A 15,613-nucleotide genomic window follows, 5' to 3' on the forward strand; every position below is an offset into this window, starting at 1 on the left:
ATTACGCCCCCCACCCCACCCTTCCCCGCTCCCACTGCTCCATGCCTCAGTTTCCCCAACTGTGCACCGAGGAAGGAGAGGACCACCCTACATCAAGTGCTTTCTAAGTAGACTGTGCACTGTGTTTTACAAACTTCCCTCTCTTGGTCTTCAAATGGTTACTGGCCCATTTCTCAGAGGAGGAAACTGAAGCCCAGAAATGGCAATGACTCACCCAGCAAGAAAGCAGCAGAGCTGATCCTGACTGGCCAGGCTCGTGGAAGTGCCGCCAGCCCTTCCCAGGAAGGAGGCCAGTGGAAGCCAAGGGATGTTCCTTTATCCGGGAAAACCTCAGTTAACTCAGAGCTAATGTGCTGCGGTGAGGTGCACAGGCTCCGGATGCAGGTTTGAACCTCAGGTGGGTGATCCTGGGCAGGTGGTTTAACCTCTCTGGGCTTCAGTTTTCTCATGGATAAAACAGGCTTAATAATAGCACTCATTTTGTAGGGTTGTGAGGATCGAGTGAGCAAAGATGTGTAAGGAACTTAGTTTCTGGCATACAGTAAGAGCCATGTAAGTGTTGACTGCCAATGTGACTATTTAAGAGTTGAATTGTCATAATTTATATTTTCTAGATAATTATGCACTTATTAATTCCAATTTTGTACTTTTCCTTTTGCATTTAGGATCCAGCAAATTTCCCTTTCAAGTTTCATACAATTTCTGCTCCCACAGGCCTGCAGCTATGGTGGATTTAATAGCTTTCCCTAGAGCAGCTTTTCCCAAAGTGGGCTCTCAACACACCAGCTCCTTCAAGAAGCCAGTGTTCATTAGCATATCAAAGGCTCTGAAAAGTCCTGCAGTAAAACCCTCTGTGGAACACTGCTTGATACCGTCATTCCTGATCTTATCTGGCCACGGAGCCCCCTTTATTTCTCTTTTTTAAATTAATTTTTATTGGAGTATAGGTACTTTACAATATTGTGTTAGTTTCTGCTGTGCAGCAAAGTGAATCAGTTATACATATACATATATCCACTCTTTTTTAGATTCCCTTCCCGTTTAGGTCACACCACAGAGCACTGAGTAGAGTTCTCTGTGCTATACAGTAGGTTCTCATTAGTTATCCATTTTTTTTGCTTGTTTGTTTGTTTGTTTGTTTTGGGGGGGTACATGGGCCTCTCACTGTTGTGGCCTCTCCCGTTGCGGAGCACAGGCTCCGGACGTGCAGGCTCAGCGGCCATGGGTCACGGGTCCAGCCGCTCTGCGGCATGTGGGATCTTCCCGCACCGGGGCACGAACCCATATCCCCTGCATCGGCAGGCAGACTCTCAACCACTGCGCCACCAGGGAAGCCCTAGTTATCCATTTTATATATAGTAGTGTGTATATGTCAATCCCAATCTCCCAATTCATTCCACCCTCCCTTCCCCCCTTGGTAACCTTAAGCTTGTTTTCTACATCTGTGACTCTATTTCTGCTTTGTAAATAAGTTCATCTGTTCCATTTTTCTAGATTCCACATATAAGCAATATTATATGATATTTGTCTCTCCCTTTCTGACTACTTCACTCTGTATGACAATCTCTAGGTCTATCCGTGTCGCTGCAAATGGCATTATTTCATTCCTTTTTATGAGCCCCCTTTATTTCTGCTCAACACCTGATAACATCTGCTGAACACACGTTGGGAGATGCCCCACTCATTTCCTGGTTTCTAGGAAATGGCAGAGCTGTGAGCGGCGCCCCTCACAGAGACGAGTGGTTCCACCTCTACAGAAATCATCTCCAGTAACTTGCTTCCATTGCTCAGCTGGTTCCCTGCGTTCTCATCATCACTGTCTGATTCAGTCCCCACAGCATCCTGGCGAGGTCAGTAGTGTCAATATCCCCATCTCACAGGTGAGGAAACTGAGGTCACGAGGTTAAGTGGCCACACAGCCAGTAAGTGGCAGATATGGGAGGCAAACCCACAATTTCTGATTCTAAACCCCACATTCTTTCTTCTGTACGTTGATAAGAAAAATAAAAACAGATCTCATTCTGCCAGGATCAATCTTCCCTGGTGATATGCTTTTAAAAATCTAAAGCCTTTTTTTCCCCTATAGCACGGAATATATTACAAACTTAAATCTTCAGCAGCTTTTTTCTGCTTACGAAAGCAATCCGTGATGGTTGGGTATAAAACTTTTCGAACATTTTGAGTTGGAAAATGAAAAGCTCCGTAACCTCACCTCAAGAGATAACCTGGGTTAAACAGTTGGGCATACACTCTTCTAGATCTGCATGGTCCAACATGTGCTATTTAAATTAAAATAATTAAAATAAAATAATATTAAAAATTCAGTCTCTCAGTCACACTCGTTGTGGACCTGGGTGGGCACATTTCAAGTACTCAGTATTCACACGCAGTGAATGGCTACAGTATCGGGCAGTAGAGACAGAACATTTTCATCATCACAGAAAGTTCTATTGGACAGCATTGCTCCAGACTCTCCCAAGACATATCCCGACATATATGCATAACGATTGTTAGTATTTTTGGTGAAGTTCCTGGATATGTCATAAGTCTCCGTATGGCCTCACCCATAAAGGGAAGAGACCCTCTAGAGGCAAAAACCAGACACAGGGAAAAACAGTCTAGGCAGAAATACACTGAGTGTTAGTGGTTTTCTCTGGGTATTGAGATTACAGAGTTTATTTTTAAATTTCCTAGGTCCTTCAGGTGATCTACAACCTAAAATGCCGGTGGGGTGGGGATGTCGGGTGGAGTTATGTTTTCTCTAATGTTCTTGCTGGTTCTAAAAGCTTCAAGGTATGCTCTTGCCCAAGGCTTCATTTATTATCATTGTTTTTAAAATTGTGGACTCATGAAGAATGGAGGCCTGCACAAGGCAAAGGAATGGAGCACCCAAGAAGGAGAGGCAGACAGAGGTTCATTTTCAGGCCAGGGGTCCCTCCAGCCTAGGGCTGCTTTAGGCAGGGCTGGCTTCACGGGCCTGCAGGCCAAGCAGTCACACAGGCTCCCTTGCTTAGAAGAGTCCCACGCTTGGTTTCACGCTCTGCAGTTGCCATCTTGAAATTCCTAATGATTTTTGACCAAGCGGCTCTGCATTTTCCTTCTGCACTGTGCCCTGCAAATTGTGTCGCCGGCACTAGTCCCGGGTTCTCCCGGGGATGGGTCTCGTTTTGGCTGCTCTGACTTGTCCTCGTCAGACCACAGACGATCCCATCCATGGCGCACTCTATGTGTCTGAGAAAAAGTTTGCTTTCGTTGCCGAGGTGTGTGCCTAGAGAGTGATAAAAATAGGGCTCGCAGGCAGGTGCGGGCAGGCCCCTGTGGTCTGTGTTCACACACTTACGTGCACTCAAGGCGCACGTCTACACTGGCCTGTTTCAGAGAGCGGCCTGGTTCGTCACAGGATGCTCTGCCCCACATCACTGCCCAGCTTGGATCCTGCCTGGACCCCCACTGCCTTGAAGGCCATGCTGAACCTCTAGGCCTGGCTCAACTGCCTTCCAGTCTCTTCTCCCTCAACGTCGCCACAGGACCCACAGGCCCTCCCATTTCTAAGCAATCCTCTCTACGTGGTCCTTCTTCCATACCTTTGTCCATGCTATTAATTCTGCTTGGACTCCCCAGTGTTCCTTCCTTCCCAGATCTACTTGTCTCAGATTCTACCCTTTCTGGGAAGCCTTCTGGAATTATTTGAGAAGGGCCTGAAGGTACTCTAATTGCATAGAAGAAAATATGAATCACCTTGCCTGGAGGAATCAGGGAGGGCTCCAAGGAGGTGGTGAGCCTGGGTCTTTAAGAAGAGATGTCTGCCAGGTAGAAAAAGGAGAGTTTTGTCAGGCTGGCTTTGATATCAGACAGATTCTGACATGAATTTGGGCTTCACCGGTTACTAGCTACATGACATTGGGTGAGTTACTTCCCTTTGCTGAGCCTCAGTTTCCTCATCTGTAAAGTGGGGATAATATTGATAACACCTACTACATGGATTAGAGATTAACTGATTAATGAAATTAGAACCACCACAGTGCCTGGCACACAGCAAGTCATCAACAAACATGATTCCCTCTCCCTTCCTCAGTGTCTTCTTTCTGTGAAATGTTAGTGTCCATCGCCCATCGCTCTGGGTCTGTCTGTTTATTCATCTCTGCAATGGAGGTAGTGGTGCCCAGCACACGGAGCTGTGATGAGGGTTCTATGGGGTGATGGGAAGTTACAGAAGTCCCAGGAGCCTGAGATTCTACATCGATAGGAAGGGTAGAAGCCGAAGGGGTGCTGGCCTTTCTCACTGGGGCATTTTCCTGAGGCAAACTTTCCGCACCTCACGAGGCTGTCAGCTCCAGGAGGTCAGGCACCTGTGTCTGTTTTGTCTGCTCCTGAATCCTCAGTGCCCAGGACATGGCATGCAGGGGATGCTCAATAAATGTCCACTGAGTGATCAGCAGCACCAGTGGGCCCACATCACACCCCAAGTCCTGGGCACTGGGAATGGGAGAATCCAGGAAAACCAGCCCTTTCCAGGGAAAACTGTCTTCAGATTGGGACCATGACACAGGCCACAAGCATTTCCCAAGCACCTGCTGTAGGCATGGCTCTGCCCAGCCCAGGGCAGACCCTTGCTCCACAGACAGATAGGGAGAGCTAGGGAGCGCCGGGGAGGAAGATGACTGACACAGCGATTTGGGAAGAGGAAGAGAGACGAGGGGCGGCCGGTGGGGCCCTGGCTGGGCAGGAGCAGGCCGACCCCTTGCTGCAGCCCCGGCTGATGGGAGGCCCAGCTCACCTGCTCCTGGGAGTGTGGGGCTGCCTCTTCCTCTTCCTTGTTTTGAAAAAAAAGTTTCCCCTAAATTTACAAGTAATACATGTTCAGTGTTTAGCAGTTTGGAAACCCTACAAAAATCACCAAGAGAATTAGAAATAAAGGCTCCCCGCCATCACCGCATCACATAGCACTAACTACAACATTTTCGTGTTGTCCTTCCAGCCTTTTTCCTAAGGTGGCCTTGTTCCCAGAGGCGGCTTCCTCTGCCTGCCCCGAAAGGGATATGCCTGCGGTACAGGGGAGAGCCAGGCTCAATGCCGTGAGCCCCTCCCACCCCTAACATGGGGCTCCAACCATGCTGGCCCTGATGCCTCTTCCTGAGATATGAGGGAGCCCAGAGCTGTGGGTGAGACCTCAGCAGGGCTTCCTCCATGGGGGTAACGGGGGGGGCAGAACTAGGGTTCAGTGAGGGAGGATGGAATGGAAGTCCTCAAGGTGGGGGCACTTTTGGGAACATGCAGTGTTGGCCTTTAGCCACTGGGCACCCGGGCGAGTTGAGTCTGGGGCAGGGGCATGACCAGAATGGACCTCCCGTCTCCTCCCCATGCCCTTTCTTTTCAGCCCCTTTCATTTGAGTACCCCAAGTTTTCCTTCCCTTAACACCTTCTACTTGCTGTATACCCAGCCGCTGTTCTCTTAACAAAGGTGAGCAGATCAGTGAACTCACGGGCACTGGACCCTGCGTTCTAAAAAAAGCCCAGCCGGCAATGCTTCACCCCAGAGGGGCCGAGTGCCGTGGTGGAATTTAAGTCCACCAGTGTCCACTTTCAGTGTCACACAGTGAAGGATGTTCTGGGGGGCTGACTTCGGTCACCCCTGCGAATCATAAGTTATGGCATCCGCCCTTTCCGCCCACACGTAAGTCTGAACCTTTTGCCAAAAACACTTTTCCCAGACGCGAAAGAAAACCCCAAAGAGGAACCTAACCCTTCACACGGCTGCACCAATTGGATGTGAGAGCTCAGGCACCCACCAGCAAGCGTTTCAAAGAACGAGCCAGACGGCAAAGGGGAAGTGAGGGGAGAAGCTGGAACCCTCCCTGGAGGTCAGTGTTGGTCCATCTATTCATTGGTCCTTTCACCCTCTGTCTCTTCCCTCCTCTTAGCAAGAAGCGCTGAGCCTGACCTGCTCCCGGGAGCACCCCACCCAACAGGAGGGGGTGGGGGGAGTGAGGGCGGGGGCAGGGCTCTCCCGAGGCCTGGAGGGGAGAAGGGGGGAACCCGGGAAGGCTCCCCAGAGGGGCCGGCCTTTAGGCTGGGTCTTTTTTTTTTTAAAAACATCTTTATTGGAGTATAATTGCTTTACAATGGTGTGTTAGTTTCTGCTTTATAACAAAGTGAATCAGTTGTACATATACATATGTTCCCATATCTCTTCCCTCTTGCGTCTCCCTCCCTCCCACCCTCCCTATCCCACCCCTCTAGGTGGTCACAAAGCACCGAGCTGATCTCCCTGTGCTATGCGGCTGCTTCCCACTAGCTATTTTGCATTTGGTAGTGTATGTATGTCCATGCCACTCTCTCAGTTTGTCCCAGCTTACCATTCCCCCTCCCCGTATCCTCAAGTCCATTCTCTAGTAGGTCTGCGTCTTTATTCCTGTCTTGCCCCTAGGTTCTTCATGACCATTTTTTGGTTTGTTTTTTAGATTCCATATATATGTGTTAGCATACGGTATTTGTTTTTCTCTTTCTGACTTACTTCACTCTGTATGACAGACTCTAGGTCCATCCACCTCACTACAAATAACTCAATTTCGTTTCTTTTTATGGCTGAGTAATATTCCATTGTATATATGTTAGGCTGGGTCTTGAGAGGAGAGAGGCAGGTTTCTCACCTTCCCCATCCTGTTCAGAGTCAGACTCTTTTGCCCAGGAGGAGCGGGACCATGAAATAGTCATAATTTCCGTAATTATGGAGGTCTTGCCTCTGCACCAAGCCCTATATTAAGCACGTAATATACATGATCTCATTAACCCACCCAACACATCCTGAGATGGCTACCGTTTGTTCTCCCGATTGTACAGATGAGAAAACTGAGTTCAGAGAGGCGAGGCACTTTGTCCGAGGCCACAGAGTGAGGAAATGACGGGCCTGGCTGCAGCCTGGGCTTGTAACTAACTGCATTTCATGTGGCCTCTTCCCCAGAGGACACCCTCTTCTCCATCCCCATCTCTGGGAGCCATTGACAAGGGGCCTGACAGTCCCGCTACAGTCTCCCCCATGCTTACCTCTCTCCAGCACTGAGAACACCAGGCGGTTCATGCTGGAGATGGAGCAATGGGGTGATACGTGGGAACATCTGCCAGGTGGCAAGTGAATGAACATGGGGAGGCGGCGGGGCCGAGGGGCTCAAAGAGGTGGCCGTGCTGAGTGAGCACTTGCTATAGACCAGTGCCGTGCACAGGGCTTCAGGGCAGAGTCACATTCTCCCCTGCAACCACCCTAGTCCCATCTTATAGAGGAGGAAAGAGACTCAAAGAGGTGAATTAACATGTTGGGTCACCCAGCTATCTCACAGCTTAAACCTGGCTTGATTCTTAAACTGTATGCGAGCCTGGTCCCCGAGCAGCTGAGAAAAGTTGGTGTTCCTGCTACGGAATTCGACTTCACACAAGACCACACATCTCTTTGGACCTCAGCTTCCCCATCTATAAACCGAGGCGGAGGCCCTCTGCCTGCCAGCTCCAGGGTTCTCCTGGATTCACGCACTGCTCCTGCTTCTTGTGGAGTCTCCAGGCATGACAAGTCTCGCTCCCAGCCCAGCTGTGTCCCTCCAGGAAGTGCTGTTTCAAGGCGGGTGATGGAGGGCTCATGTTCCAAATCCACTGAGGGATAAAGCCCTCCCTTCCTACCTCCCTCCGTCCCCTTCCAGCACGTAAGGGAGGCTACTGGGCACCAAGGCGGGAGTAACTGGCTGATCCCCCAGGCTGGCCTGGGCCCGGAAGCTCCCAGGAGGCCAGGGCTCCCTGGTGGCCACAGGTAGTCCCGGGGAAGACCCCTGGCAGAGGGGTGTTTGAGCTCAGTCTTGAAGATTGGGTGAGACTCCTCAGCTGCCCGCTGGGTACCCCCCCGGCTTGGTGGATTTGAGGAAGGGTCTGCAGATGAGGCGTCCCCAGGAGACGGAAGTAGGAGCTGGTGTTGCGGCCGCCCCACCGAAGCCTGAGCCCAGAGCACAGGTTCCCCGCCTTTGGAGGAGTCTGGACTGGCTCAGAGGCGAGGCTGGGGTCAGGGGGTGCTTCTGCCTCCCTTCCCTAGGAGGCTTCTCGAAGGTCAGGTTTGCAGGCCCTGTTGCTCAGGGGCATCTAACTCCTGGCCGCCCTCCGGTAGCCGAGCGGGCCTCAGCTTTGATGCAACCCCCTCAAGACTGAGGCGTCAATGGGCTCTCTATGTGACCAGTGGGGCCGCTGGGGGCCGCCGGCCGCCGTCGTGGGCGCGGGTGAGGCCTGGACACACAGTCCCACTGTGTGGGGCCGGCTCATGCCCGCCCAGACCCTGTGGCCAGTGGGGGACTCCCAGGAATGCCCTTCCTGCCTGGGGGGGCACTGTGGACTGGCAGGGTGGTCTGGGGAGATGGGCGTGTGCAGGGCGGCCTCAGGAGCCGCCGTCAAAGGGCACCGGCAGAGGTGGTGCCAGGCAAACGCCAGAGTGGCCGTGGGTGGCTGGCGGTCAGCACCTTCATCTCCCAGGGTCACGGGGTGGGGGGGAGGCGGCCAAGGGCGCTCTACCCAGGGTGACCAACCATCCTGGGGTGCCCGGGACTCGGGAGAGTCCCCTGTTGTTTAGCCACTGCCCAGAGCTGAGCACAGGACACAGTGAGTGACCTCTCTGGTCGCGGCAGCTCTCCCGCCATCCAGTGACCTCTGAGTCAGACCTTCCTGGCTAGACCTGCCCAGGGCCGTTCTGTGAGGCCTGCCTCAGACCTGAGAGGCCACTTCCCACTCCTTCCAGGTGTCTTCAGCTGTGCAGCTGCCCACCGCTGCTCAGAGAACTCTGGCCAGACAGGCCCGTCCCGGTCCCCTTCCAGCACCTCACCGCACATGGTACCCGCAGCCATCCCAGGAGGTGCCCACAGTCATCTCATCCTTTCCTGCCTCTGCATCTTTGCCCACCCAGGCCATTGCCTCTGCCTGGGACATCCTTTCCCCGCCTGTCACCCCCTCACCCTGCAAGGCCCCGCTCCAGGAGGACTGTCCTCCCCCAGGCTGACCAGTGCCCCCTCTCTGATCCCCCAGCCCCCTGTTCTTTGTGCCTTATAAATTTATCACACCCCAGTGCAATTTTCAGTTTACCCGTCTCTTTCCACACCAGATTGTGACTTCAAGGGTGGAGAGCCTGACCTAGTCACCCTTGTACCTGAGCTCCCAGCACAAGGCCAGGCTCCTGATAATTTACAAAAAGGAAGGCATTTACTGAGCACTTACTCTATGCCAGGCACCCTGCTCATTTAATTCTCTCCAGAGCCCATGAACTTGGTGTAATCATCATTCCCATTTTACAGATGGGGAAACAGACGCACAGAGTGGCGAAGTGGCTCGCCCCGGGCTACAAAGTTAGCGAAGGGCAGAGCCAGGACTTGAGCCTGGAGAGTCTGATTCCAGAGTCCAGCTTGAATCTCAGTATCTACTCCTTGATAAGCTTTTGTGGAATTACTGAATAAAGGAAAACCTTTGTCTCCCTGAGTCTCCCAATTCCTGCATGTGGCAGCTTAGACCCATTTCCTCCAGTTCCCTCCCTGGAGGGGTGCCCACCCTCAGTGTCCTGGGGAGAGTACTTTTGTCCATGGGGGTGCAGTTTGAGGGTGCTGTGAGAGGGACCTGCTGCAAGGGGGACGCCCCCAAGGGGTTCAGAGAAGGGCCTCGTGGAGCTGGCCCTCCATGGGTTGTGGACGGGCCCTTGGGCAGCATCAAGGCCATTGCCCACATTTGTCAGGTGGGGAAACTGAGGTCCAGAGACCGGAAGGGACTCGCCCATAGTCACACAGTGTACCATTAGGCCTCAGCTTCCGCATTTGTCAAAGAGAATATTCATACCCCTTCTCCTACCTGGGAGAGTCCCGGAGAAGAGATGGGAGAAGGTGGTGAATTGCTCAGGGCACAGGGCACCCCAGGAGCCCCCTTTGGCCTCTCAGTGCCTGGCATTCTGCCATCAGCCTGCAGCTCTGTGGGGTAGGCACCGCCCTCTTCATGTCTCCTCCTCACCCTCTACTTCGTGTGGAAATCAAATGCCTCTTCACGCTCTCCCCAGACCTCTCTGTCACAGGGAACTGAGAGCAGTTCTGGAATCGAGAACCCAGCCTGAAAAGCTCTCGAGGGGCAGTGATGTTGTGAGACCTGCTGGCTCCACTGCCTCCGGCTGAGGAGCTGGGACCGCAGGCCTGCATTCAGGGGGGTCCGTGAACTCAGGCGGGAAACACGTGACAGCTCTCCTTTCACTGACCTCTAACTAAAATGTAGCATCTTTTGCCACAGTGATTTTGTCACCCATGGAAATCACAGATATCCTCCAGTCTCATCAGGGCTGTCACGATTCTCTTGAAATACCATGTATGCCCGTTCCTGCTGTATTATGACATTTACTACCTCCACTGAGAGGCCCATGGTCACGGAGTCACAGACTTGCTTTTTTATAGTTGGATAACTGTATTTCCATAGATTTGGGGTTTTTTCATAGCTCTTTGTATTTTGTTTTATGCATTTAAAAATTCGATTCTGCGGAGTCTGTAGGCTTCCTGAGACTCCAGAAAGGTCTGTGGTTCAGGGCAGGTTAAGGGCCCTGCATGGGACAGCATGTAGCCGAGCACTGCGGACCCAGAGGCTGGATCGCTTTGGGGACAGAATTGGCATCTGCAGCCCTTTGAGCCTCCGGAGACAGAATCCCCCGAAGTGAGCAGAATGTGGGGGACAGAACTGGGCAGGAGAGAGGGGACCAGACAATGGGACAGAACACGGAGCTGCAGGGAAAGCCTCAGACCCCAGACCCTGAGGCCTCCCCCGGACCCTGTCTTACAAGACACATCTGCATCCCTGCCCACCAGGCATCAGCCCGCTCTGTGCACACAGCCGGCCCAGAGCCACCAGCTCTCCTTTTCCTCTCCCTCTGTGCCACCGTTTACCATCTCTCGGGCCCCATGGCATCAGGAGCCCATCCTAGGTGGGTGGCCCTTTAGTCCTGTCTCCCAAGTTTCCTTTGTTTTAAACTCGACATTTCTCCATCTTGCTCACGGAGGGAGAAATACAGATTACAAAGACCCAGCAAATGGTTTTTATAAACTCTTATTTTCTTGCCACAGAACTGCCTTTAATTAGCTCCGAGGACTACAAAGGGAACAGCGTTATAATAGGAGCCGCTTGAAGGAAGGAGCCCATGGCACTCGGCTCCCAGACCTCGGGCTGCTGCTGGTCACCAGCCACAGGCAGGTCTGACGGGAGCGCCCCCGCCTCTCCCCACTCAGCCCCCACATGCGGCCACACAGCCTGCCTCAGCTTCTCTCCAGGGAGGAGGAATATGTCCTGCTCTCAGACAAGCCCTCGCAGAAACCTCTGGACAATAGGCACCCACATGTGCCTCAGTCCCTGCCCAGAGCTGGCTGCCCAAGGACTGGCGCAGAGTCACGTGTTAGCCCACAGCAGGACAGGCAGATGGGCAGAAGGGCAGATGGACAGTCAGACCGACTTCTGTGTCTCAGCCGATCACCTCAGCTGAGAAAAGGCAACGCCAGACCCCCAGACCCTGGAGTTCCGGATGCCACTCAGTCCTTCTATCCTGGAGGAGGACTCATCCCCGTGTATAACCCAGAGACACTGCCCTCATACACAGTCCGTTCCCAGCCTCAGGCAATTAGAATGTCACAGCCAGAGGGGCCTCCATTTGGGGCACAGAGAGGTTAAGTAACTTGTCTAAGGCCGCTCAGCAAGGTTGCCACTGAGCTGGGACTCAGACTCAGGGCCTCTTGACCTCCAGTCTCAGGGGCCACAGCCCCCCTCTGGGCTCCTGCTAGCGGGGAGGAAGGCAGCAGGGGGGCCAGACAGAGGCAGGAACAGTCTCCCCCCGAGTTCTAGCCTCAATCAGAGGTTTCAAGCGGGGGATCCCGGGACCCTATCCTTTCTGAGGCACGTAACTTCGACCTCCGGGTTCCTCTAGGCCACGAATAGAGGCAGAAGCCACCCAGAAACACTTATGTCTACCCGGGACCAAGTCCACAAGACTTCCCGAGGCCTGCTCCCTCAACTCCGATCCAGTTTCAAGGCCACACAGAGCTGCACGAGTTCCAGCAAAAGCCTGTAGCCCCTTCTCCCTCTGCTTCCCTTACCCCAGGGATCACTCGGAAAATGCAATGCAGGAGAAGTCCTCGGGAAGGTCTCTGGATCCCAAGGCGTAGACTTGCCCCCTGCCTGCTCCACGGCTCTGCTCAGAAGCTGGCTGAGCTCTGGGGGATCGGAGTATCTGAGTGTCTGCCTGAGCACAGGTAGAGGGTCTGAGCTCTCTGGATGGCCCAGGGGCTGGGGCAGCTGGGCTCAGGAGCCCTGATGGTGAGGCGGGAAGCCTCGGGTCACAGGGACACCCCCGTGTCCGCTCCACCCCACGACCCTCCGAGGTCTGGCCTCTGAGGTCTTGAGGTCTTGTGGTATCCATGGCACCCACCACGAACAGTCCCCACCAGCTGAGGATGAAAGTCCACAAGGGTGCTCCGCTGCAGGAGACCACGGAGGCCACCAAGCCCTCTTCCCACCTCAGGCTTTCAGAAGCCAGCGGATTTAGGTAGTCAGCCCGGGCACTTGAAAGCAGCCTGGGCTGGCGGTGGAGGGTCGCGGTCCGGGGACTGGCCACAGCTCCCCACCCGAAAGGGGGATCATTACTCACCGCGGATGAAGGTCGGCGAGTAGGTCGGGAAGGAATCGAAGATGCTGTTGGATGCCATGCCCCGCTCTGAGGAAGGCGAGGTTTCAGCCCTTCAGGGGGGTTGGGTTGGGATTGACTTGGTTGGTTGTCGTTTTATTTTTTCCTAGCTACTTTTGAAAATAAAGGGGGGGGGGTGCTCCTGCTTTTTGTTTGTTTTTTTCGTTTTGTCCCTTTATTCCCCCTACTGCTATGAAAAAGAAAAAAGCAAAGAACGTGAGAGTGTGTGTGTGAGCGAGAGAGAAAAAAAATCCCCAAGGAAAGTAAGTTTCTGTTTGTACCCAAGAATTTGGATTCCAGGTCCCACAGGAATGTCTCGCCACAAATTTTCAACAGAAGCGTATGCAGAATGTATCATTAGATGACGGGAAGGGGCCTTTGGCAGCCAGGGCAGGAGTCGCAGGGCAGTGAGAGCAGAGCCAGCCCAGCATCAAGCGCCACGGGAATGAATGAATGAGGCTCGCCCCCGGCACAGCTCAGCTCAGTGGGTGCGAGGGCGGCCCGGGGGTGGGAGAACGGGGAGCCAACCAGCTCCGGCGCAGGGCCTTGAAGGCGGCTGAGGGCCTGGCCTTGTGGTTCTGTGGTTGAGGGACCAGGCCTTCACGGTGTCAACCCGACCTCAGCTCACAGGATGCAAGAAGTCAGCTCGCGGCCTTGGCCCATTGGCTGGGCGGCGGTCACCTGGGCCGTGATGTCACAGCCTCTTAGAAGATCTTGTGGCTGCCTCTCTCTCTTTTTAGAAAAAAAAAAAAAGAAGAAGAAGAAGAAGAAAGAAAGAGAAAGAGAGAACAAAAAGGGATGGCTTTTATTTGTGGAGCTAGCCTCAGCACGCGGCCCAGAAGCGGCTGGAGAGGGAGTGGCATTGGGGGGGGGCGGTTTGGATCCTGTGGGAGATCCCTTTTTAATTAAGGCCAGTGTTGGCCCGGGCAGCCGGGAGCCCTGCAGGCCCTGCATTGGGTACCGGGAGCCCGGATCCCCTCCAGGCCCCCCCACCCTGGGCTGCGTGTGGCTCTCACGCTGTCATCGTCCACCACTGCAGCTGGGGAGAGGCGTCCACATGTGTGGCTGGGTAGCACTTGAGGGCGATTTTAGGGGAGTTGGGATTAAGTACAAAGGGAAACACATGAAGGGATGCCAGCGGCGCTCACGCCGAGGCCTGTCTGCCTTCAGAAAGGCCCTCCTAGGGAAAGCTGGTGGCATGGCCTCGCCGAGGGGCCCTGTGCAGAGCTCGGGTTCTGAGGCCTGCGCCAGTCGTTCAAGGCTCTTTGCTCATCTTGCCTACATGTGCATCTCCGTAGCGTTCTCTGTTCCAGCCTAACGTGCCTGGGCTTTCCTGCTTCTGGGTCTTTCCTCTCGCTCTCCCACTCCCCGCTCCCCCCACGCCCGGCTCCCAGTGCCCTTTGTCAGCCCCTGTTTGAAGGCTTCCATTCCCAGGGAGACTCCAAAGTAGGAGAGACATGGAGGATGATTCAACGCCACACTTCCGTGTTCCCAGAAACCAGGTCAGGCGTTGTGGGGGAGGGTGGCGGTTTTACCATTTCCCTCGTAAGTTCTACTCTCCCATTTCATGGGCCAGACCACTGAGGCCCAGAATACTGACGTCAGCTTGTGCAAGGCCACACAGTATTCGGAGTGGAATTAGAATGTCAGCCGCTGGCTCAGCAGCCTGGGTCTCAGCATCGACACCACAGTGCTCTGCAGCATCCTCTAAGCTAAATTCCAAGGTTTCCAAGAGTCCTCTGCAGACTGGGCACCACCACCTGGCCCCTCCCAGGAAGCCCAAGCTTGGGGCCAGACCCCGGCACCAGCCTCGGACTCACGCTCTTCTCTGTAAGCTAACGCGGAGCAGAAGGGGCATCCGGGGGAGGAGGGGCTCGTCCAAGGTCCCAGGGAGACTTGCTTCTGCCCCCAGCCTCACTGGGTCACCCGGGAGCGGGATGCCCTAGGAAATTTGTTGTCTGTGCCTCATCTAGATCCTCATGAAGGCTCAGTCTCCTCTTCCTGACTGGCAAGTTGGTGGAGGCAGGGGATGGGGGTGGAGGTTCTCATTTGTCCAGAGAGGAAGCAGGTTTACAATGAAAGCCACAGGGCTCTGGAGTCAGATTCAAGTCCCAGTCCAGCTCTGCTGGATCCCAGCTGCAAGACTATGGGCCAAGTCACTTGCCATCTCTGGGCCTCAGTTTCCTTTCCTGTAGAATGGGGACAACACATTTCTCAAAGAGACAGGCAACTGGGTGAGGGCACCATGAAGGTTGGTTTCCTTGTCTGAGGCTCGGTGATGTAATTTGGGCTCTGTTATGAGTAAGTGCAGGAAAAGAACCATCACAGTCACATAGGAGGATAGACTGCCCCTGCTGGAAACTCATCAGCTGGCCTGGCCCGAGGAGGGCCAGGGCGGGGGGTGGGGGGGGGGAAGGAGGGGCGGTCAGCGGCACAAGCAGAGCCTGCCAAGGGGCCTTGGCCTCCTGACTAAATCTGGAGCGTTTTGGAGTCTGCCACGTTGTGAAATAGATCAGAGATGAACACAACTGGAAAGACCCCCTTTAATAGAAGTGGAAACTGAGGCCCCCCAGAGGGGCAGAGACTTACCCTACCTCACCCGTGAGTCAGTGGAACCCGGGCCCCTGCTTCCCAGCCCAGGAGTTGTTTCCACTCTGCCGATACCACCTCTAGTTTCTAACGTACCACCCTACGCACTTGTCTGTTTTTTCCACACATAAGAGTGGGCCCCCCCATAACACCTATACTTTGGTCACTCTGAGGGACTCCCCCTCCCTGGGAAGCTGAGTTCAGGCCCAGGAAGGGGGCCCAGGGGCACTTCTGTGCAGCAGGTGGTTTACTGCTTTCCTGGGACCACGTGGCAAATGCTTACTGGGTGACAAGTTTGGTTTTTCCCTCAAG

At 54.0% G+C, this 15,613-nt stretch overlaps 1 protein-coding gene across 1 annotated transcript in view; it reads right to left on the reverse strand.

Annotated features, from left to right (window-relative positions):
* The window catches only part of RUNX3 (RUNX family transcription factor 3), a 60,408-nt gene extending 47,671 nt beyond the window's left edge, over positions 1 to 12,737 (reverse strand). Inside the window, exon 1 of the mRNA XM_059998856.1 lies at positions 12,677 to 12,737. Coding sequence (XP_059854839.1) covers positions 12,677 to 12,734 — 58 coding nt within the window. The 5' untranslated portion in view covers positions 12,735 to 12,737. The remainder of the gene's footprint in view (positions 1 to 12,676) is intronic.
* Positions 12,738 to 15,613: the final 2,876 nt, after the last annotated feature.

This window comes from Delphinus delphis, chromosome 1 (assembly GCF_949987515.2).
Source record: "Delphinus delphis chromosome 1, mDelDel1.2, whole genome shotgun sequence".
Lineage (NCBI taxonomy): Eukaryota > Metazoa > Chordata > Mammalia > Artiodactyla > Delphinidae > Delphinus > Delphinus delphis.